The 19,281-nt window shown below is 41.4% G+C and overlaps 1 protein-coding gene across 3 annotated transcripts in view; it reads right to left on the bottom strand.

Moving 5' to 3' along the window:
• Positions 1 to 9,478, bottom strand: part of LOC115165291 (CDK5 and ABL1 enzyme substrate 2) — a 65,693-nt gene extending 56,215 nt beyond the window's left edge. For all 3 annotated transcript variants that reach the window (XR_003870121.1, XR_003870122.1, XM_029718336.1), the window contains exon 1: positions 8,930 to 9,478. Coding sequence is in view for 1 of the 3 variants with exons in the window: in XM_029718336.1 (XP_029574196.1) it covers positions 8,930 to 9,468 (539 nt within the window). In the remaining 2 variants the exon portion in view is untranslated. The remainder of the gene's footprint in view (positions 1 to 8,929) is intronic.
• Positions 9,479 to 19,281: the final 9,803 nt, after the last annotated feature.

Below are 19,281 nucleotides of genomic sequence, written 5' to 3'. Positions count from 1 at the left end.
GTCCTTGGAGAGCAATTCTGGAGGTTATAATTTTGCGCGGACTGAGCGAGCGCTTACGAGGTGAAATAGATCCAAGCAACCACAGCTTTTGTTCATTACGATCAGAATTTAGCAAGTTCTAGCAACATCCCTAGCAACAGAAGCTAGAACTCATTGAATCCCATTGTGACACTTTTTGTCAGGGGGAAACTATTTGGCATGACAGGCCCTGGTCAAAGGTAGTGCACTATATAAAGAATAGTGTGCCATTTGGGACACTAGATGGAGAATAGGGTGCCATTTGGGACACTAGATGGAGAATAGGGTGCCATTTGGGACACTAGATAGTCTTCCCTGTAGCTCAGTTGGTAGAGCATGGTGTTTGCAACGCCAGGGTTGTGGGTTCGATTCCCACGGGGGACCAGTACAAAAAAAAAAATGTATGAAATGTATGCATTCACTAAAGTCGCTCTGGATAAGAGCGTCTGCTAAATGACTAAGATGTAAATGTAAATGTACTAGATGGAGAGTAGGGTGCCATTTGGGACACTAGATGGAGAACAGGGTGCCATTTGGGACACTAGATAGAGAATAGGGTGCCATTTGGGACACTAGATGGAGAACAGGGTGCCATTTGGGACACTAGATGGAGAACAGGGTGCCATTTGGGACACTAGATAGAGAATAGGGTGCCATTTGGGACACTAGATAGAGAATAGGGTGCCATTTGGGACACTAGATGGAGAACAGGGTGCCATTTGGGACACTAGATAGAGAATAGGGTGCCATTTGGGACACTAGATGGAGAACAGGGTGCCATTTGGGACACTAGATAGAGAATAGGGTGCCATTTGGGACACTAGATAGAGAATAGGGTGCCATTTGGGACATTCCTTACATTAACATCTGGCTACGGTCATGAGAATACAACAACATGTAGGAGTGCATTACAGATTACACCTTATTCCGTAGGGGCCCTGGTCAAAACTAGTACACTATATAGGATACCATTTTGGACACATCCATCATCTAATTCCAGATCAAATCTGTTATATATAGTCTAGATTGTTTTGTTTTTGTTCCAAATGCCAGGTGGTCAGTGGGTCAGACAGACAGGTGGTCAATGGGTCAGACAGACAGGTGGACTATTGGACAGACATGCCTGTATTTGGAGAAAAACAGACCATGCATGTTATCTGTCCTGGAATGGCTGTCTATTAGAAGGGACCATGCATGTTATCTGTCCTGGAATGGCTGTCTATTAGAAGGGACCATGCATGTTATCTGTCCTGGAATGGCTCTTAGCAGATAGACATGATGTTTTGCAGGCTAGAGGCTGAGACTGTGTGTGTGTGTGTGTGTGTGTTTATACAGGAGTTAATTAATTTGGCTCTGGAGACAGACAGCCTGGGAAGAGAGGGGGGGTAGAGCAGAGCAGAGCAGAGGTCAGTCAACACTGGTCAGGATAAACACACTACCCCCCCACCACCCAGTCCTGGCCCCACCCCCGACACACAGTCCCGGCCCCACCCCCGACACACAGTCCCGGCCCCACCCCCACCACACAGTCCCGGCCCCACCCCCAACACACAACAGTCCCGGCCCCACCCCCAACACAGTCCCGGCCCCACCCCCGACACACAGTCCCGGCCCCACCCCCGACACACAGTCCCGGCCCCACCCCCGACACACAGTCCCGGCCCCACCCCCGACACACAGTCCCGGCCCCACCCCCGACACACAGTCCCGGCCCCACCCCCGACACACAGTCCCGGCCCCACCCCCGACACACAGTCCCGGCCCCACCCCCACCACCCAGTCCCGGCCCCACCCCCACCACCCAGTCCCGGCCCCACCCCCAACACACAGTCCCGGCCCCACCCCCAACACACAGTCCCGGCCCCACCCCCAACACACAGTCCTGGCCCCACCCCCAACACACAGTCCTGGCCCCACCCCCAACATACAGTTCTGGCTGGTCATGCTACTTTTACAGTGTGACATCATCGTGCTGCAGGGATTGGTTTGTTTCAGTTCCTCTATAAGCCTAGCTAAAACCATTTTCATATGTGAAAGTTTCACAAGACAGATTAACAACCCCTTCCTCCGTCCCCCACAGAGTGATGATGTCATTCAGATTCCAGCGTAGGGCTTGTTCTCACAGAGCTGCCTCTGCTGTGGTCTGTGTGTGTGTTCATCTCACCTGTCTTGTATGATGAGCAACAACATATTTCATTTTACCAGGCAGGTCAATTAAGAACAAATTTGTTATTTACAAAAACGGCTTGCTATGGCTACTAGCCCTCTGGCTACCATTGACGAGTGAACGTTAAGCTACTAGCGTCGACAGTCTCAATAAGCATTAAGCTACTAGCGTCGACAGTCTCAATAAACATTAAGCTACTAGCGTCGACAGTCTCAATAAGCATTAAGCTACTAGCGTCGACAGTCTCAATAAGCATTAAGCTACTAGCATCGACAGTCTCAATAAACATTAAGCTACTAGCATCGACAGTCTCAATAAACATTATGCTACTAGCATCGACAGTCTGAATAAACATTATGCTACTAGCATCGACAGTCTCAATAAACATTAAGCTACTAGCATCGACAGTCTCAATAAGCATTAAGCTACTAGCATCGACAGTCTCAATAAACATTATGCTACTAGCATCGACAGTCTCAATAAGCATTAAGCTACTAGCATCGACAGTCTCAATAAACATTAAGCTACTAGCATCGACAGTCTCAATAAGCATTAAGCTACTAGCATCGACAGTCTCAATAAGCATTAAGCTACTAGCGTTGACAGTCTCAATAAGCATTAAGCTACTAGCATCGACAGTCTCAATAAGCATTAAGCTACTAGCATCGACAGTCTCAATAAACATTAAGCTACTAGCATCGACAGTCTCAATAAGCATTAAGCTACTAGCATCGACAGTCTCAATAAACAGTAAGCTATTAGCATTGACAGTGTGTGACAAGCACAAAGGTAATGTATGGAACATGGTTCAGGCCAGAGTAACTTGCTGAATTGAATTAACCTCTAAAGCCTGCTGCGTTTGTTGTCGCTGTTCTAACGTAGTGAGATTGACATCATGTTGTGTGTGTGTGTGTGTGTGTGTGTGTGTGTGTGTGTGTGTGTTGACTCTATACATGCAGGTTAACAACCACACTGTGACCCAGTTGGTTGACTAACAACATACAGCAAAACGTTCAAATCGAGTTAGAAATGAACATTAAAAGAAAAATAAATAACTATTTTAGAAAGAAAAAAAAAGCACATAAAAAATCTTTGCAAGGTAAAGAAGAAAATAAAATGTCTGAACTTAAATCAGGAATATGATATTTTACTGAATGAAGAGAGCCAACAACTACAGGTTAAACTCACATAAAACATACTACTTAATGGAAACTAAACCTGGTAAACATCTAACAGCCCTCACATAACGAATACACGTCAAACCCGTTATAATTTTAATACATCAACATACAAAACGCATTAGAAACAACCATGCGATTAATGACCATTTTAAAAATCTATGAAAATCTATACAAAATACAATGACACAACAGTGTGAATGACCCTACAGCCTTCTTAGACTCCACTATCCTGAAGCAGTTATGAGCAGACAAAAAAAATTAAAATCACTAAAAACAGAGATCGCTCCCAAAAATAAATATTAGACAGTTAAAACGTTCGCATGGTGAAAAGCACCAGGAATGGACGGCTTTCCCATAGAATTATATTCAACATTCTGGGACAAAGTAACGCCCCCTACTTACACAAATGACAACACAAGTCACTCAATTCAGTACTTCCTAGTTCCATGTATCAAACCGTTATTTCAGTTATATTTAAAAAAAAAAATTAATTAAAATAGGGAAAATCTGGAGAGTTCTCTGCTGATTACAAACCCATAAGTTGAATCAATTGCAACAATAAAATAATAACAAAGCTCATAAGCAACAGAATGGAAAAAGTCCTTCAAGACTTGATACATATTAATCAAACATGGTTTATTAAAACTAAACACTTAGAAACAAATTCAAGAACACGTTTCAATTTAATATAATATGCTAAAAAAACAACAAGATCTAGATGTATCAACAATGACACCATTCTGACCGTCTTGAATGGTGTTTTCTATTAAAAACTTTGAAAAGTTTTCCAAAGGAGATAATAAAAATACAATTCAGATATGATATAAAAATGTCCTAAAGCAAACAATATACACAAATAATACGTTATCTGATAAAATTGCTTTAGAAAGAGGCACAAGACACAGATGTCCTCTTTCTCCCCCCTCCTGTTTGCACTGGCAATTTAACCGCTTGCAGAAAGAATTAGACAGGACCCAAGAGGTAACAGGTATGCAATATAATAAGCTTTTGATGTAATTTGGACCATTTTCAATGTTTACTTGTCAACAAAATACATCAAAACACATAATATAATGCATACAATCTATCCTACCTAAAGGTGATGCAGTGAAACAAGTCACCTGACAAAACCCCTGCATGGAAAGTCTAAAGTTAGCACATTATAAAAGCCCCCACAAACTGTAGACTCCACCAAACATGCCCGCCTCAACCTCTAGATGAGTGTAGGAGTGGGCTGCCATAAACGCTGCTATGCTCGTCACACACTACAAGTAGTAACTTGTTCCTGTTTTTTGTGGCATGGACAGCCAGCATCCCAAACGGCACCCAGTAGTGCACTGTCTAGGGAATAGGGTGCCGTATGGGATGTAGTATAGACTATCCAAATACAGTAGCGCTGTGTGGAGGAAAAGTGCAGTCGAGTGACTTGTCCTGCTTGGGCAGATCCAGTTCACGAGTAGTGTAAAACAGGGCCTGTCGTACCACAATCATCCATTGCTCTGTACACTAGTTACACACATAGGCTACAGTAGACGTCTGTGTGAGTGTGTGTATGAGAGTGTGTGGACAGAGGAAACTGCAGTTGGCTTGGTTGTTTATTTTATTTTGGGCAAGTAATTGACCAATAATACACCTTTTGGTCAACGAAATGGAAATACAAGGAGCCTATAGTGTATTGCCCAATCACAGCAAAGCTTCTTTGAGTAGTGTTTTCACACTTGCTTCCTTTCAGAGAATGTTTGTGAACTCAGTGCGGTTTGCTTTATTTTTTGGGGGGGCAGAACACCCCCAACGAAGGAACTCAGACCCCTCAAAAGAGGCCCCGAAGCGAACCAAACAGACCTTCTCAAGAAGTTACCTTTTTTAGGGCAATGCGAACATAAAGCTCCCCAGGTTCCCTCGTGAGTCCCGCACCATACACTAGACTACTGTTATAACCCCTCACACTAGACTACTGTTATAACCCCTCACACTAGACTACTGTTATAACCCCTCACACTAGACTACTGTTATAACACCTCACACTAGACTACTGTTATAACACCATACACTAGACCACTGTTATAACACCTCACACTAGACTACTGTTATAACACCATACACTAGACTACTGTTATAACACCATACACTAGACTACTGTTATAACACCATACACTAGACTACTGTTATAAGCCCTCACACTAGACTACTGTTATAAGCCCTCACACTAGACTACTGTTATAAGCCCTCACACTAGACTACTGTTATAACCCCTCACACCAGACTACTGTTATAACCCCTCACACTAGACTACTGTTATAACCCCTCACACTAGACTACTGTTATAACACCATACACTAGACTACTGTTATAACACCATACACTAGACTACTGTTATAACACCATACACTAGACTACTGTTATAACACCATACACTAGACTACTGTTATAACACCATACACTAGACTACTGACATAACCCCTCACACTAGACTACTGTTATAACATCATACACTAGACTACTGTTATAACCCCTCACACTAGACTACTGTTATAACCCCTCACACTAGACTACTGTTATAACCCCTCACACTAGACTACTGTTATAACCCCTCACACTAGACTACTGTTATAACCCCTCACGCTAGACTACTGTTATAAGCCCTCACGCTAGACTACTGACATAACCCCTCACACTAGACTACTGTTATAACCCCTCACACTAGACTACTGTTATAACCCCTCACACTAGACTACTGTTATAACCCCTCACACTAGACTACTGTTATAACCCCTCACACTAGACTACTGTTATAACCCCTCACACTAGACTACTGTTATAACCCCTCACATTGGTGCCACAATAGAGAGAAGATGTGAAGAAAACGTGGTGTTTTTGGATATTGATTAGCGATTGTCAAGGATGCAGATAAATTCCAGCAGTTTTTAGTTCAGATTATTTGTTTGCATTATGTCGATCTATAGGCTAAGAGAGTTTCAAACTCTGTTTATATAGTGTGAGAAGACAATATATTTGGTGAGGAGAAGACAACATATGGTACAAAATCTATTATAAACTGGGTGGTTCGAACCCTGAATGCTGATTGGCTGACAGCCGTGGTATATCAGACCGTATACCACGGGTATGACAAAACATTTATATTTTTACTGCTCTAATTACGGTGGTAAACAGTTTATAATAGCAATAAGGCACCTCGGGGGGTTGTGGTATATGGCCAATATACCACGGCTAAGGACTGTATCCAGGCACTCCGCGTTGCGTCATGCGTAAAAACAGCCCTTAGCTGTGGTCTATTGGCCATAAACCACATCCCCTCATGGCTTATTGCTTAATTAAAGGGGAAGTAGCCTATACTTGGTGTACACATCTCTATTACTGTGCAGTTATTATTCTGCTATTTATTCTGTTACCAATAATATGTACACGTTAATAGTATATTTTGTTTACAATTATTGTCTCATCTTTTAACTAATTGTAATCTATTAGCTTCCAAAAACTGTAAGTATATCTAGCTGTGTGATAACAACATTCTGATGGAATGGCTTGTCCTGCACATGGTAAAAACCCAGAATGCATTGAGTGAATGTTGGGAAAAGATCTTGGTTCCTTTCTACACATAGCAAAGTGAAATGCAAACAGGACTCGGACCACGAAATAGGTGAAGTGATCAGGCAAACAGAGTTGAGTCCTTATTCATGGGCAGTGTGAATACAAAGAGAACTGAGTTATTTGTTGTTTGTTTTTTTTAGTTCACTTTAAAAAGAGGACTTAGAGAGAATGCCAGTGTGCAAAGCTGTCATCAAGGCAAAGGGTGGCTACATTGGAGAATCGGTTCTTTTAAAGAGGACTACTCAGTACCTTCTGGAAGTATTCAGATCCCTTGACTTGTTCCACATTTTGTTACGTTACAGCCTTATTCTAAAATGGATTAAATAAAACATGATTTGGAAAGGCACACTCCTGTTTATATAAGGTCCCACAGTTGACAGTGCATGTCAGAGCAATAACCAAGCCATGAGGTCGAAGGAATTGTCCGTAGAGCTCCGAGACAAGATTGTGTCGAGGCACAGATCTGGGGAAGGGTACCAAAACATTTCTCCAGCATTGAAGGTCCCCAAGAACACAGTGGTCTCCATCATTCTTAAATGGAAGAAATTTGAAAAATACCAAGACTCTTTCCTAGAGCTGGCCGCCCGGCCAAACTGAGCTATCGGGGGAGAAGGGCCTTAGTCAGGGAAGTGACCAAGAACCCAATGGTCACTCTGACAGAGCTCCAGAGTTCCTCTGTGGCAATGGGAGAAACGTCCAGAAGGACAACCATCTCTGCAGCACTCCACTAATCAGGCCTTTATGATAGAGTGACCAGACGGAAGCCATTCCTCAGTAAAAGGCACATGACAGTCCGCTTGGAGTTTGTCAAAAGGCACCCAGACCATGAGAAACAAGATTCTCTGGTCTGATGAAACCAAGATTTAACTCTTTGGCCTGAATGCCAAGCGTCACGTCTGGATGAAACCTGGCACCATCCACAGCATCATGCCGTGGGGATGTTTTTCAGTGGCAGGGACTGGGAGACTAGTCAGGATCAAGGCAAAGATGAACGGAGCAAAGTACAGTGATCCTTGATGAAAACCTGCTCCAGAGCGCTCAGGACCTCAGACTGGGTCGAAGGTTCACCTTCCAACAGGACAATGACCCTAAGCACACAGCCAAGACAACGCAGGAGTGGCTTCAGGACAAATCTCTGAATGTCCTTCAGTGGCCCAGCCAGAGCCCAGACTTGAACCCGATCGAACATCTCTGGAGAGACCTGAAAATAGCTGTGCAGCAACGCTCCCCATCCAACCTGACAGAGCTTGAGAGGATCTGCAGAGAAGAATGGGAGAAACTCCCCAAATACAGGTGTGCCAAGCTTGTAGCGTCATACCCAAGAAGACTCAAGGCTGTAATCGCTGCCAAAGGTGCTTCAACAAAGTACTGAGTAAAAGGTCTGAATACTTGTGTAAATGTGATCAGTTATATATATATATATATATATTCTAAAAACCTGTTTTTGTTTTGTCATTATAGGTTATTGTGTGTAGATTTATGAGGGGAAAAAAACTATTTAATCAATTTTAGAGTAACGCTGTAAAGAAACACAATGTGGGAAAAGTCAAGGGGAGGGAAAACTAAATTACCTGGTTCATATAATAGCAAAGTATTACAGCAAGTCGGGATGTAACCACTTGATGTCTGTGTGTGAAACGACACATTCAGTCTAATTTAATTTAGTAAAATGGCCTGTCTAGCTAGCTGCTTGTCACATTAATAAAGTAGCCAGTCGAGAGAATATACAATGTAACCAACTGATGTTTGTTTTGTGGTTAAAAGTAAAAGATTGTATCAACGATACAACGTATAAAGACTCACACACGTGGATACGGTTGAAATGACAAGCCGTGGGAATACAACAGACAGGAAGGACTTTTGAGTGAGTGATGTGTCATTACTAACGATCCTAGACACACAGCACTAAAAACCTGTGTTTCCAGGACACGAGTTACAAAGGTACTAAACTCACCTCCGTCCCGATTCCGAAGTCACCGAATTACAACTCTGGACCGACAGTAATGTGGAGGACTTCCGCCGTCCGAGGGGAGTAGGAAGGAGACCCGAGGGAGACAGGAGGTTTCCCTGCGAGGAAAACGATCCTCCTCGCCTCTCCAGAAATACCTCCGTTGTCTCATCATTGAACGAGTCCGAAGGCAGAACGAGGATAGGCGGGACGGTGATAACTCCGAGTCCAGGAACAGAGCTAACGGTACCGACGGCACCGCAGCTCACAGACGTCGGTAGGTTAGTGAAGGTCCCGTAGCTAGACACAGTTAACATCCCGACCACTGTCGAACCGATATCCCCCCCTAACAACTCGCTGTCTCGGTTTCCATGGTATATCTGTTGTACTGGCCGTCCATCTAGTGAAATGTTACTAAGGAAAAACAGAGCCGCTTGTCTCCGCCGCGTATCTCTACTTTTCCTCCGGTGTTGTTTCTGCGGTTTGGTGGTGTTGTTGTTGTTAACGGTAGTGTTGTTAACGGTAGAGCAGGCGGTAGCCGCCATTCTCCACTGAGGAAGTGTCTCTGTCAAGACGTTCCACCCCGCGCGACAGGACCTGTTCACGCCCCCGTGCTTTCTATTGGCCGAGAGGGACTCATAGAAATAACATTAAAAACAGATGGACTCATAGAAATAACATTAAACTAGATGGACTCATAGAAATAACATTAAACTAGAGGGACTCATAGAAATACCATTAAACTAGAGGGACTCATAGAAATAACATTAAACTAGATGGACTCATAGAAATAACATTAAACTAGATGGACTCATAGAAATACCATTAAACTAGAGGGACTCATAGAAATAACATTAAACTAGATGGACTCATAGAAATAACATTAAACTAGATGGACTCATAGAAATACCATTAAAACTAGATGGACCGTGGAGAAAACTGAGGTCGGGCTCGATTTTTTTGGTGAAAGGTTTAAAAAATATATATTTTTAAAAAAAGTCAAAACATTCTAACAATTTGAGAAAATATCAATTTACTAAACTTCAGATGGACACAAATAATGACCTTCAGCTTAATAGCCTATTAGACTATTACAGTACATTTCACAATACAACCTCTTTTATCAATAACTCTATAATAATATCGTGCGTTATTAACGATAAGGACACATCTATTTTTGTTCGTTTACAATTTTCAGGTTAGCAAAGACCGTTGAGACATCTGCGACAGAATATTACGCTACATTAGTAGATGAGGTATAATGATGACCAGTGAATAAATAATCCTCAAAATCCCCTGCTGATGATTTTTCTGCAATGATACTTTGTCCTCTGACATACACACACACACACACACACACACACACACACACACACACACACACACACACACACACACAAGTCTGTTTTACTATCCTTGTGGGGACCAAACAATTGATTCCCATTCAAAATCATATTTTCCCTAACCTTAACCTAACCGAATCCCTAAAATAGCACATTTTTTCTTGTGGGGACCAGGCGAAATGTCCCCATTTTGTTTTACTATCCTTGTGAGGACTTCTGGTACCCACAAGGATAGTAAAACCAAACACAAACACTAAAAGTAGTGCACTACAAAGGACTGTTGTCTCTCTGAATATCACTGTCCTCCCCCTGCTGTCTCTCTCTGTTGCACCCCCCTGTCTCTGTCATTGATCCTCTCTCTCTCTCTCTCTCTCTCTCTTTCACTGATTCTCTCTCTCTCTCTCTCTCTCTCTCTCTCTCTCTCTCTCTCTCTCTCTCTCTCTCTCTCTCTCTCTCTCTCTCTCTCCCCCCCAAAGGCCAGTCAAGGGGACACAGAAAACCCGAGCATCTACATTCTCTATGATCTGACTCATAGCTAAAGGAGAGAGGGACAAAGGAATGTTTACCGCTCATTTGGTGACTCACTACATCCTCACTGATAGTTAAACTACTGATATGGAAAGGAAAAAGATGACCACTCAGCCTCATATGACTCAGGTGCCACCTACTGCCGTTGTGCCCTTGCACAAGGCATTTAATCCCCAAACTGCTCCAGGGGCGCTTGCGCTGTGGTTGACCTTGTGTCTGACCCTTCATATCCTCAGTGAAAACAATGTACTGAGCAAATGTCAAATTGTCTTTTTTACCAAATTACCTTAACAACAGACCACATATTCACCCTGTATACACTAATTGACAGACAAACAAGCCAAAACAAAAACAAAGGCAAAGTCTTCTCATGCTTTGTTGATTTCAAAAGAGCTTTTAACTCAATTTGGCATGAGGGTCTGCTATACAAATTGATGGAAAGTGGTGTTGGGGGAGAAACATACGACATTATGAAATCCATGTACACAAACAACAAGTGTGCGGGTAAAATTGGCAAAAAAACACACGCATTTCTTCCCACAGGGCTGTGGGGTGAAACAGGGATGCAGCTTAAGTCCCACCCTCTTCAACATGTCTATCAACGAATTGGAGAGGGCACTAAAACAGTCTGCAGCACCCGGCCTCACCCTACTAGAATCTGAAGTCAAATGTCTACTGTTTGCTGATGATCTGGTGCTTCTGTCACCAACCAAGGAGGGTCTACAGCAGCACCTAGATCTTCTGCACAGATTCTGCCAGACCTGGGCCCTGACAGTAAATCTGAGTAAGACCAAAATAATGGTGTTCCAAAAAAGGTCCAGTTGCCAGGACCATAAATACAAATTCCATCTAGACACCGTTGCCCTAGAACACACAAAAACTATACATAACTCATCCTAAACATCAGCACCACAGGTAACTTCCACAAAGCTTTGAACGATCTGAGAGACAAGGCAAGAAGGGCCTTCTATGCCATCAAAAGGAATATAAAATTTGACAAACCAATTAGGATCTGGATAAAAATACTTGAATCAGTTATAGAACCCATTGCCCTTTATGGTTGTGAGGTCTGGGTTCCGCTCACCAACCAAGAATTCACAAAATGGGACAAACACCAAATTGAGACTCTGCATACAGAATTCTGCAAAAATATCCCCTGTGTACAACATAAAGCACTAAATAATGGATGCAGTGCAAAATCCAGATAATAGCCGTTAAATTCTACAACCACCTAAAAGGAAGCGATTCCCAAACCTTCCATAACAAAGCCATCACCTACAGAGAGATGAACCTGGAGAAGAGTCCCCTAAGCAAGCTGGTCCTGGGGCTCTGTTCACAAACACAAACACACCCCACGGAGCCCCAGGACAGCAACACAATTAGATCGCACATTGGAAAGATATTTTTTTTTAAACCCAGAGCAAACTAGAATGCTATTTGGCCCTAAACAGAGAGTACACAGTGGCAAAATACCTGACCACTGTGACTGACCTAAACTTAAGGACAGCTTTGACTATGTACAGACTCAGTGAGCATAGCCTTGCTATTGAGAAAGACAGACCTGGCTCTCAACAGAAGACAGGCTATGTGCACAATGCCCACAAAATGTGGTGGAAACTGAGTTGCACTTCCTAACCTCCTGCCAAATGTTTGACAATATTAGAGACACACATTTCCCTCAGATTACACAGATCCACAAAGAATTCGAAGACAAACCCAACCTTAACTCTTAACACTAACCCTTAACACTAACCCTTAACACTAACTCTTAACAGTAACCCTTAACCTTTTAAAAAAAATATATATTTCATTTTTATTTAACCAGGTAGGCTAGTTGAGAACAAGTTCTCATTTACAACTGCGACCTGGCCAAGATAAAGCAAAGAAGTTTGACACCAACAACACAGAGTTACACATGGAGTAAAACAAACATACAGTCAATAATACAGTAGAAAAATCTATACCTAACACTAACCCTTAACACTAACCCTTAACACTAACCCTTAACACTAACCTTAACACTAACAGTAACCCTTAACACTGACCTCAACACTAACCCTCAACACTAACCCTTAACAATAACCCTAACACTAACCCTTAACATTAACCCTTAACACTAAACCTTAACACTAACTCTAACACTAACCTCAACACTAACCCTCAACACTAACCCTTAACAATAACCCTAACACTAACCCTTAACATTAACCCTTAACACTAAACCTTAACACTAACTCTAACATTAACCTCAACACTAACCCTCAACACTAACCCTTAACACTAACACTGACCCTTAACACTAACCTTAACACTAACCCTTAACACTAACACTAACCCTTAACACTAACCCTTAACACTAACCCTTAACACTAACCTTAACACTAACCCTTAACACTAACACTAACCCTTAACACTAACCCTAACCTTAACCTTAACACTAACACTAACCCTTAACACTAACCCTTAACACTAACCCTCAACACTAACCCTTAACACTAACCCTTAACACTAACCCTTAACACTAACCCTTAACACTAACCCTAAACCTTAACACTAACCATTAACACTAACCTTAACACTAACCCTTAACACTAACACTAACCCTTAACACTAACCCTTAACACTAACCCTAACCTTAACACTAACACTAACCCTTAACACTAACACTAACCCTTAACACTAACCCTAACCTTAACCTTAACACTAACCTTAACCTTAACACTAACCTTAACACTAACACTAACCCTTAACACTAACACTAACCCTTAACACTAACCCTTAACACTAACCCTTAACACTAACCGTAACCTTAACACTAACCTTAACCTTAACACTAACACTAACACTAACACTAACCCTTAACACTAACCCTTAACACGAACCCTTAACACTAACCCTTAACCCTTAACACTAACCCTTAACACTAACACTAACCTTAACACTAACACTAACCCTTAACACTAACACTAACCCTTAACACTAACACTAACCCTTAACACTAACCCTCAACACTAACCCTTAACACTAACCCTTAACACTAACCCTTAACACTAACCCTAACCTTAACACTAACCTTAACCTTAACACTAACCTTAACACTAACACTAACCCTTAACACTAACACTAACCCTTAACACTAACCCTCAACACTAACCCTTAACACTAACCCTTAACACTAACACTAACCCTTAACACTAACCTTAACACTAACCCTTAACACTAACACTGACCCTTAACACTAACCCTTAACACTAACCCTAACCTTAACCTTAACACTAACCTTTAACACTAACCTTAACCTTAACACTAACCCTTAACACTAACCCTCAACACTAACCCTCAACACTAACCCTCAACACTAACCCTCAACACTAACCCTCAACACTAACCCTTAACACTAATCCTTAACACTAACCCTTAACACTTAACCTTAACACTAACCTTAACACTAACACTAACACTAACCCTTAACACTAACCCTTAACACGAACCCTTAACACTAACCCTTAACCCTTAACACTAACCCTTAACACTAACACTAACCCTTAACACTAACCCTTAACACTAACCCTCAACACTAACCCTTAACACTAACCCTTAACACTAACCCTTAACCCTTAACACTAACCCTTAACACTAACCTTAACACTAACCCTTAACACTAACACTGACCCTTAACACTAACCCTTAACACTAACCCTAACCTTAACCTTAACACTAACCTTAACACTAACACTAACCCTTAACACTAACCTTAACCTTAACACTAACCCTTAACACTAACCCTCAACACTAACCCTCAACACTAACCCTCAACACTAACCCTCAACACTAACCCTTAACACTAATCCTTAACACTAATCCTTAACACTAACCCTTAACACTAACCCTTAACACTAACCCTTAACACTAACCCTTAACACTAACCCTAACCTTAACCTTAACACTAACCTTAACAGTAACACTAACCCTTAACACTAACACTAACCCTTAACACTAACACTAACCCTTAACACTAACCCTTAACACTAACCCTTAACACTAACCCTAACCTTAACACTAACCCTTAACACTAACCCTCAACACTAACGCTTAACACTAACACTAACCCTTAACACTAACCCTTAACACTAACTCTTAACACTAACTCTTAACACTAACTCTTAACACTAACTCTTAACACTAACCTTAACACTAACCTTAACACTAACCCTTAACACTAACACTAACCCTTAACACTAACCCTTAACACTAACTCTTAACACTAACCCTAACACTAACCTTAACACTAACCCTTAACACTAACCCTAACCTTAACCTTAACACTAACCCTTAACACTAACACTAACCTTAACACTAACACTAACCCTTAACACTAATACTAATTTTTAACACTAACCCTTAACACTATCCCTAACCTTAACACTAACACTAACCCTTAACACTAACCCTAATCGTAACACTAACACTCAACACTAACCCTTAACATTAACCCTCAACACTAACCCTTAACACTAACCCTCAACACTAACCCTTAACACTAACACTAACCCTCAACACTAACCCTTAACACTAACCCTTAACACTAACCTTAACACTAACCCTTAACACTAACCCTTAACACTAACCCTTAACACTAACCTCAACACTAACCCTTAACACTAACCCTAACCCTTAACACTTACCCTTAACACTAACACTAACCCTTAACACTAACCCTTAACACTAACCGTAACACTAACACTCAACACTAACCCTTGACACTAACCCTCAACACTAACCCTTAACACTAACCCTCAACACTAACCCTTAACACTAACACTAACCCTCAACACTAACCCTTAACACTAACACTAACCCTTGACACTAACCCTTAACACTAACCTTAACACTAACCCTTAACACTAACCCTTAACACTAACCCTTAACACTAACCTCAACACTAACCCTTAACACTAACACTAACCCTTAACACTAACCCTTAACACTAACACTAACCCTTAACACTAACCCTTAACACTAACCCTTAACACTAACCTTAACCTTAACCTTAACACTAACCCTTAACACTAACCCTTAACACTAACCTTAACCCTTAACACTAACCCTTAACACTAACCCTTAACACTAACCCTTAACACTAACCCTAACCTTAACCGTAACACTAACCCTTAACACTAACCTTAACCCTTAACACTAACCCTTAACACTAACCCTTAACACTAACCCTCAACACTAACCCTTAACACTAACCCTAACCCTTAACACTAACCCTTAACACTAACACTAACCCTTAACACTAACCCTTAACACTAACCCTAACCTTAACACTAACACTAACCCTTAACACTAACCCTTAACACTAACTCTTAACACTAACCCTAACCTTAACCTTAACACTAACCTTAACACTAACACTAATCCTTAACACTAACCCTTAACATTAACCCTTAACACTAACCCTAACCTTAACCTTAACACTAACCTTAACACTAACACTAACCCTTAACACTAACACTAACCCTTAGCACTAACCCTAACCTTAACCTTAACATTAACCTTAACACTAACACTAACCCTTAACACTAACACTAACCCTTAACACTAACACTAACCCTTAACACTAACCCTTAACACTAACCTTAACACTAACACTAACCCTTAACACTAACACTAACCCTTAACACTAACCCTTAACACTAACCCTTAACACTAACCCTAACCTTAACCTTAACACTAACCTTAACACTAACCCTTAACACTAACCCTAACCTTAACCTTAACACTAACACTAACCCTTAACACTAACCCTCAACACTAACCCTTAACACTAACACTAACCCTTAACACTAACCCTCAACACTAACCCTCAACACTAACCCTTAACACTAACACTAACCCTCAACACTAACCCTCAACACTAACCCTCAACACTAACCCTCAACACTAACCCTTAACACTAACCCTTAACACTAACCCTTAACACTAACACTAACCCTTAACACTAACCTTAACACTAACCCTTAACACTAACCCTTAACACTAACCCTTAACACTAACCCTAACCTTAACACTAACACTAACCTTAACACTAACACTAACCTTAACACTAACACTAACCCTTAACACTAACACTAACCCTTAACACTAACACTAACCTTAACACTAACACTAACCCTTAACACTAACACTAACCCTTAACACTAACCCTTAACACTAACCCTAACCTTAACCTTAACACTAACCTTAACACTAACCCTTAACACTAACCCTAACCTTAACCTTAACACTAACACTAACCCTTAACACTAACCCTTAACACTAACACTAACCCTTAACACTAACCCTCAACACTAACCCTCAACACTAACCCTTAACACTAACCCTTAACACTAACCCTTAAGACTAACACTAACCCTTAACACTAACCCTTAACACTAACCCTTAACACTAACCCTTAACACTAACCCTAACCTTAACACTAACACTAACCTTAACACTAACACTAACCTTAACACTAACACTAACCCTTAACACTAACACTAACCTTAACACTAACACTAACCTTAACACTAACACTAACCCTTAACACTAACACTAACCCTTAACACTGACCCTTAACACTAACACTAACCCTTAACACTAACCCTTAACACTAACCCTTAACACTAACCCTTAGCACTAACCCTAACCTTAACACTAACCTTAACACTAACACTAACCCTTAACACTAACACTAACCCTTAACACTAACCCTAACCTTAACCTTAACACTAACCTTAACACTAACCCTTAACACTAACCCTAACCTTAACCTTAACACTAACTTTAACACTAACACTAACCCTTAACACTAACCCTCAACACTAACCCTTAACACTAACACTACCCTTAACACTAACCCTCAACTCTAACCCTCAACACTAACCCTTAACACTAACCCTTAACACTAACCCTTAACACTAACACTAACCCTTAACACTAACCCTTAACACTAACACTAACCTTAACACTAACACTAACCCTTAACACTAACACTAACCCTTAACACTAACCCTCAACACTAACCCTCAACACTAACCCTTAACACTAACCCTAACCTTAACACTAACTTTAAAACTAACCCTTAACACTAAACCTCAACACTAACCCTTAACACTAACCCTAACCTTAACACTAACCCTTAACACTAACCTTAACCTCAACACTAACTCTAACACTAACCTTAACATTAACCATATTCTTACATCCTCTCCTCTCCCTCACTACAGAAAATAAATCTCATTCTCCATGTTTCCATGACACCCCCGTATTCATGTGTGATGTCACTGATCCTCCGGTTGAAGTCCTGCGACCCTGAGGGGAGTGACCAACTGTCGTAACCCTGCGAGGCCGTCGCTGACGTACTGCTCATGCTCCGTTTGATCCTTCCGAAGCTGTCCGTCGGGATGCCTCCCACGGATAACGATGCCTTCTAGGAACCTTTCGAAGACGCCATAATTAGAATGTCTGTAGAGGAATAGACAGTGGAACAGTTAGAATGTCTATAGAGGAACAGACAGTGGAACAGTTAGAATGCCTATAGAGGAACAGACAGTGGAACAGTTAGAATGTCTATAGAGGAACAGACAGTGGAACAGTTAGAATGTCTATAGAGGAACAGACAGTGGAACAGTTAGAATGCCTATAGAGGAACAGACAGTGGAACAGTTAGAATGCCTATAGAGGAACAGACAGTGGAACAGTTACAATGTCTATAGAGGAACAGACAGTGGAACAGTTAGAATGTCTATAGAGGAACAGACAGTGGAACAGTTAGAATGTCTATAGAGGAACAGACAGTGGAACAGTTAGAATGTCTATAGAGGAACAGACAGTGGAACAGTTAGAATGTCTATAGAGGAACAGACAGTTAGAATGTCTATAGAGGAACAGACAGTGGAACAGTTAGAATGTCTATAGAGGAACAGACAGTTAGAATGTCTATAGAGGAACAGACAGTTAGAATGTCTATAGAGGAACAGACAGTGGAACAGTTAGAATGTCTATAGAGGAACAGACAGTTAGAATGTCTATAGAGGAACAGACAGTGGAACAGTTAGAATGCCTATAGAGGAACAGACAGTGGAACAGTTAGAATGTCTATAGAGGAACAGACAGTGGAACAGTTAGAATGTCTATAGAGGAACAGACAGTTAGAATGCCTATAGAGGAACAGACAGTGGAACAGTTAGAATGTCTATAGAGGAACAGACAGTTAGAATGCCTATAGAGGAACAGACAGTGGAACAGTTAGAATGTCTATAGAGGAACAGACAGTTAGAATGTCTATAGAGGAACAGACAGTTAGAATGTCTATAGAGGAACAGACAGTGGAACAGTTAGAATGTCTATAGAGGAACAGACAGTGGAACAGTTAGAATGCCTATAGAGGAACAGACAGTTAGAATGCCTATAGAGGAACAGACAGTGGAACAGTTAGAATGT

This window comes from Salmo trutta, chromosome 28 (genome assembly GCF_901001165.1).
Source record: "Salmo trutta chromosome 28, fSalTru1.1, whole genome shotgun sequence".
Taxonomy (NCBI): domain Eukaryota; kingdom Metazoa; phylum Chordata; class Actinopteri; order Salmoniformes; family Salmonidae; genus Salmo; species Salmo trutta.
Note: the sequence above shows the minus strand (reverse complement) of the source record. Positions and strands in the feature narration are given on the sequence as shown.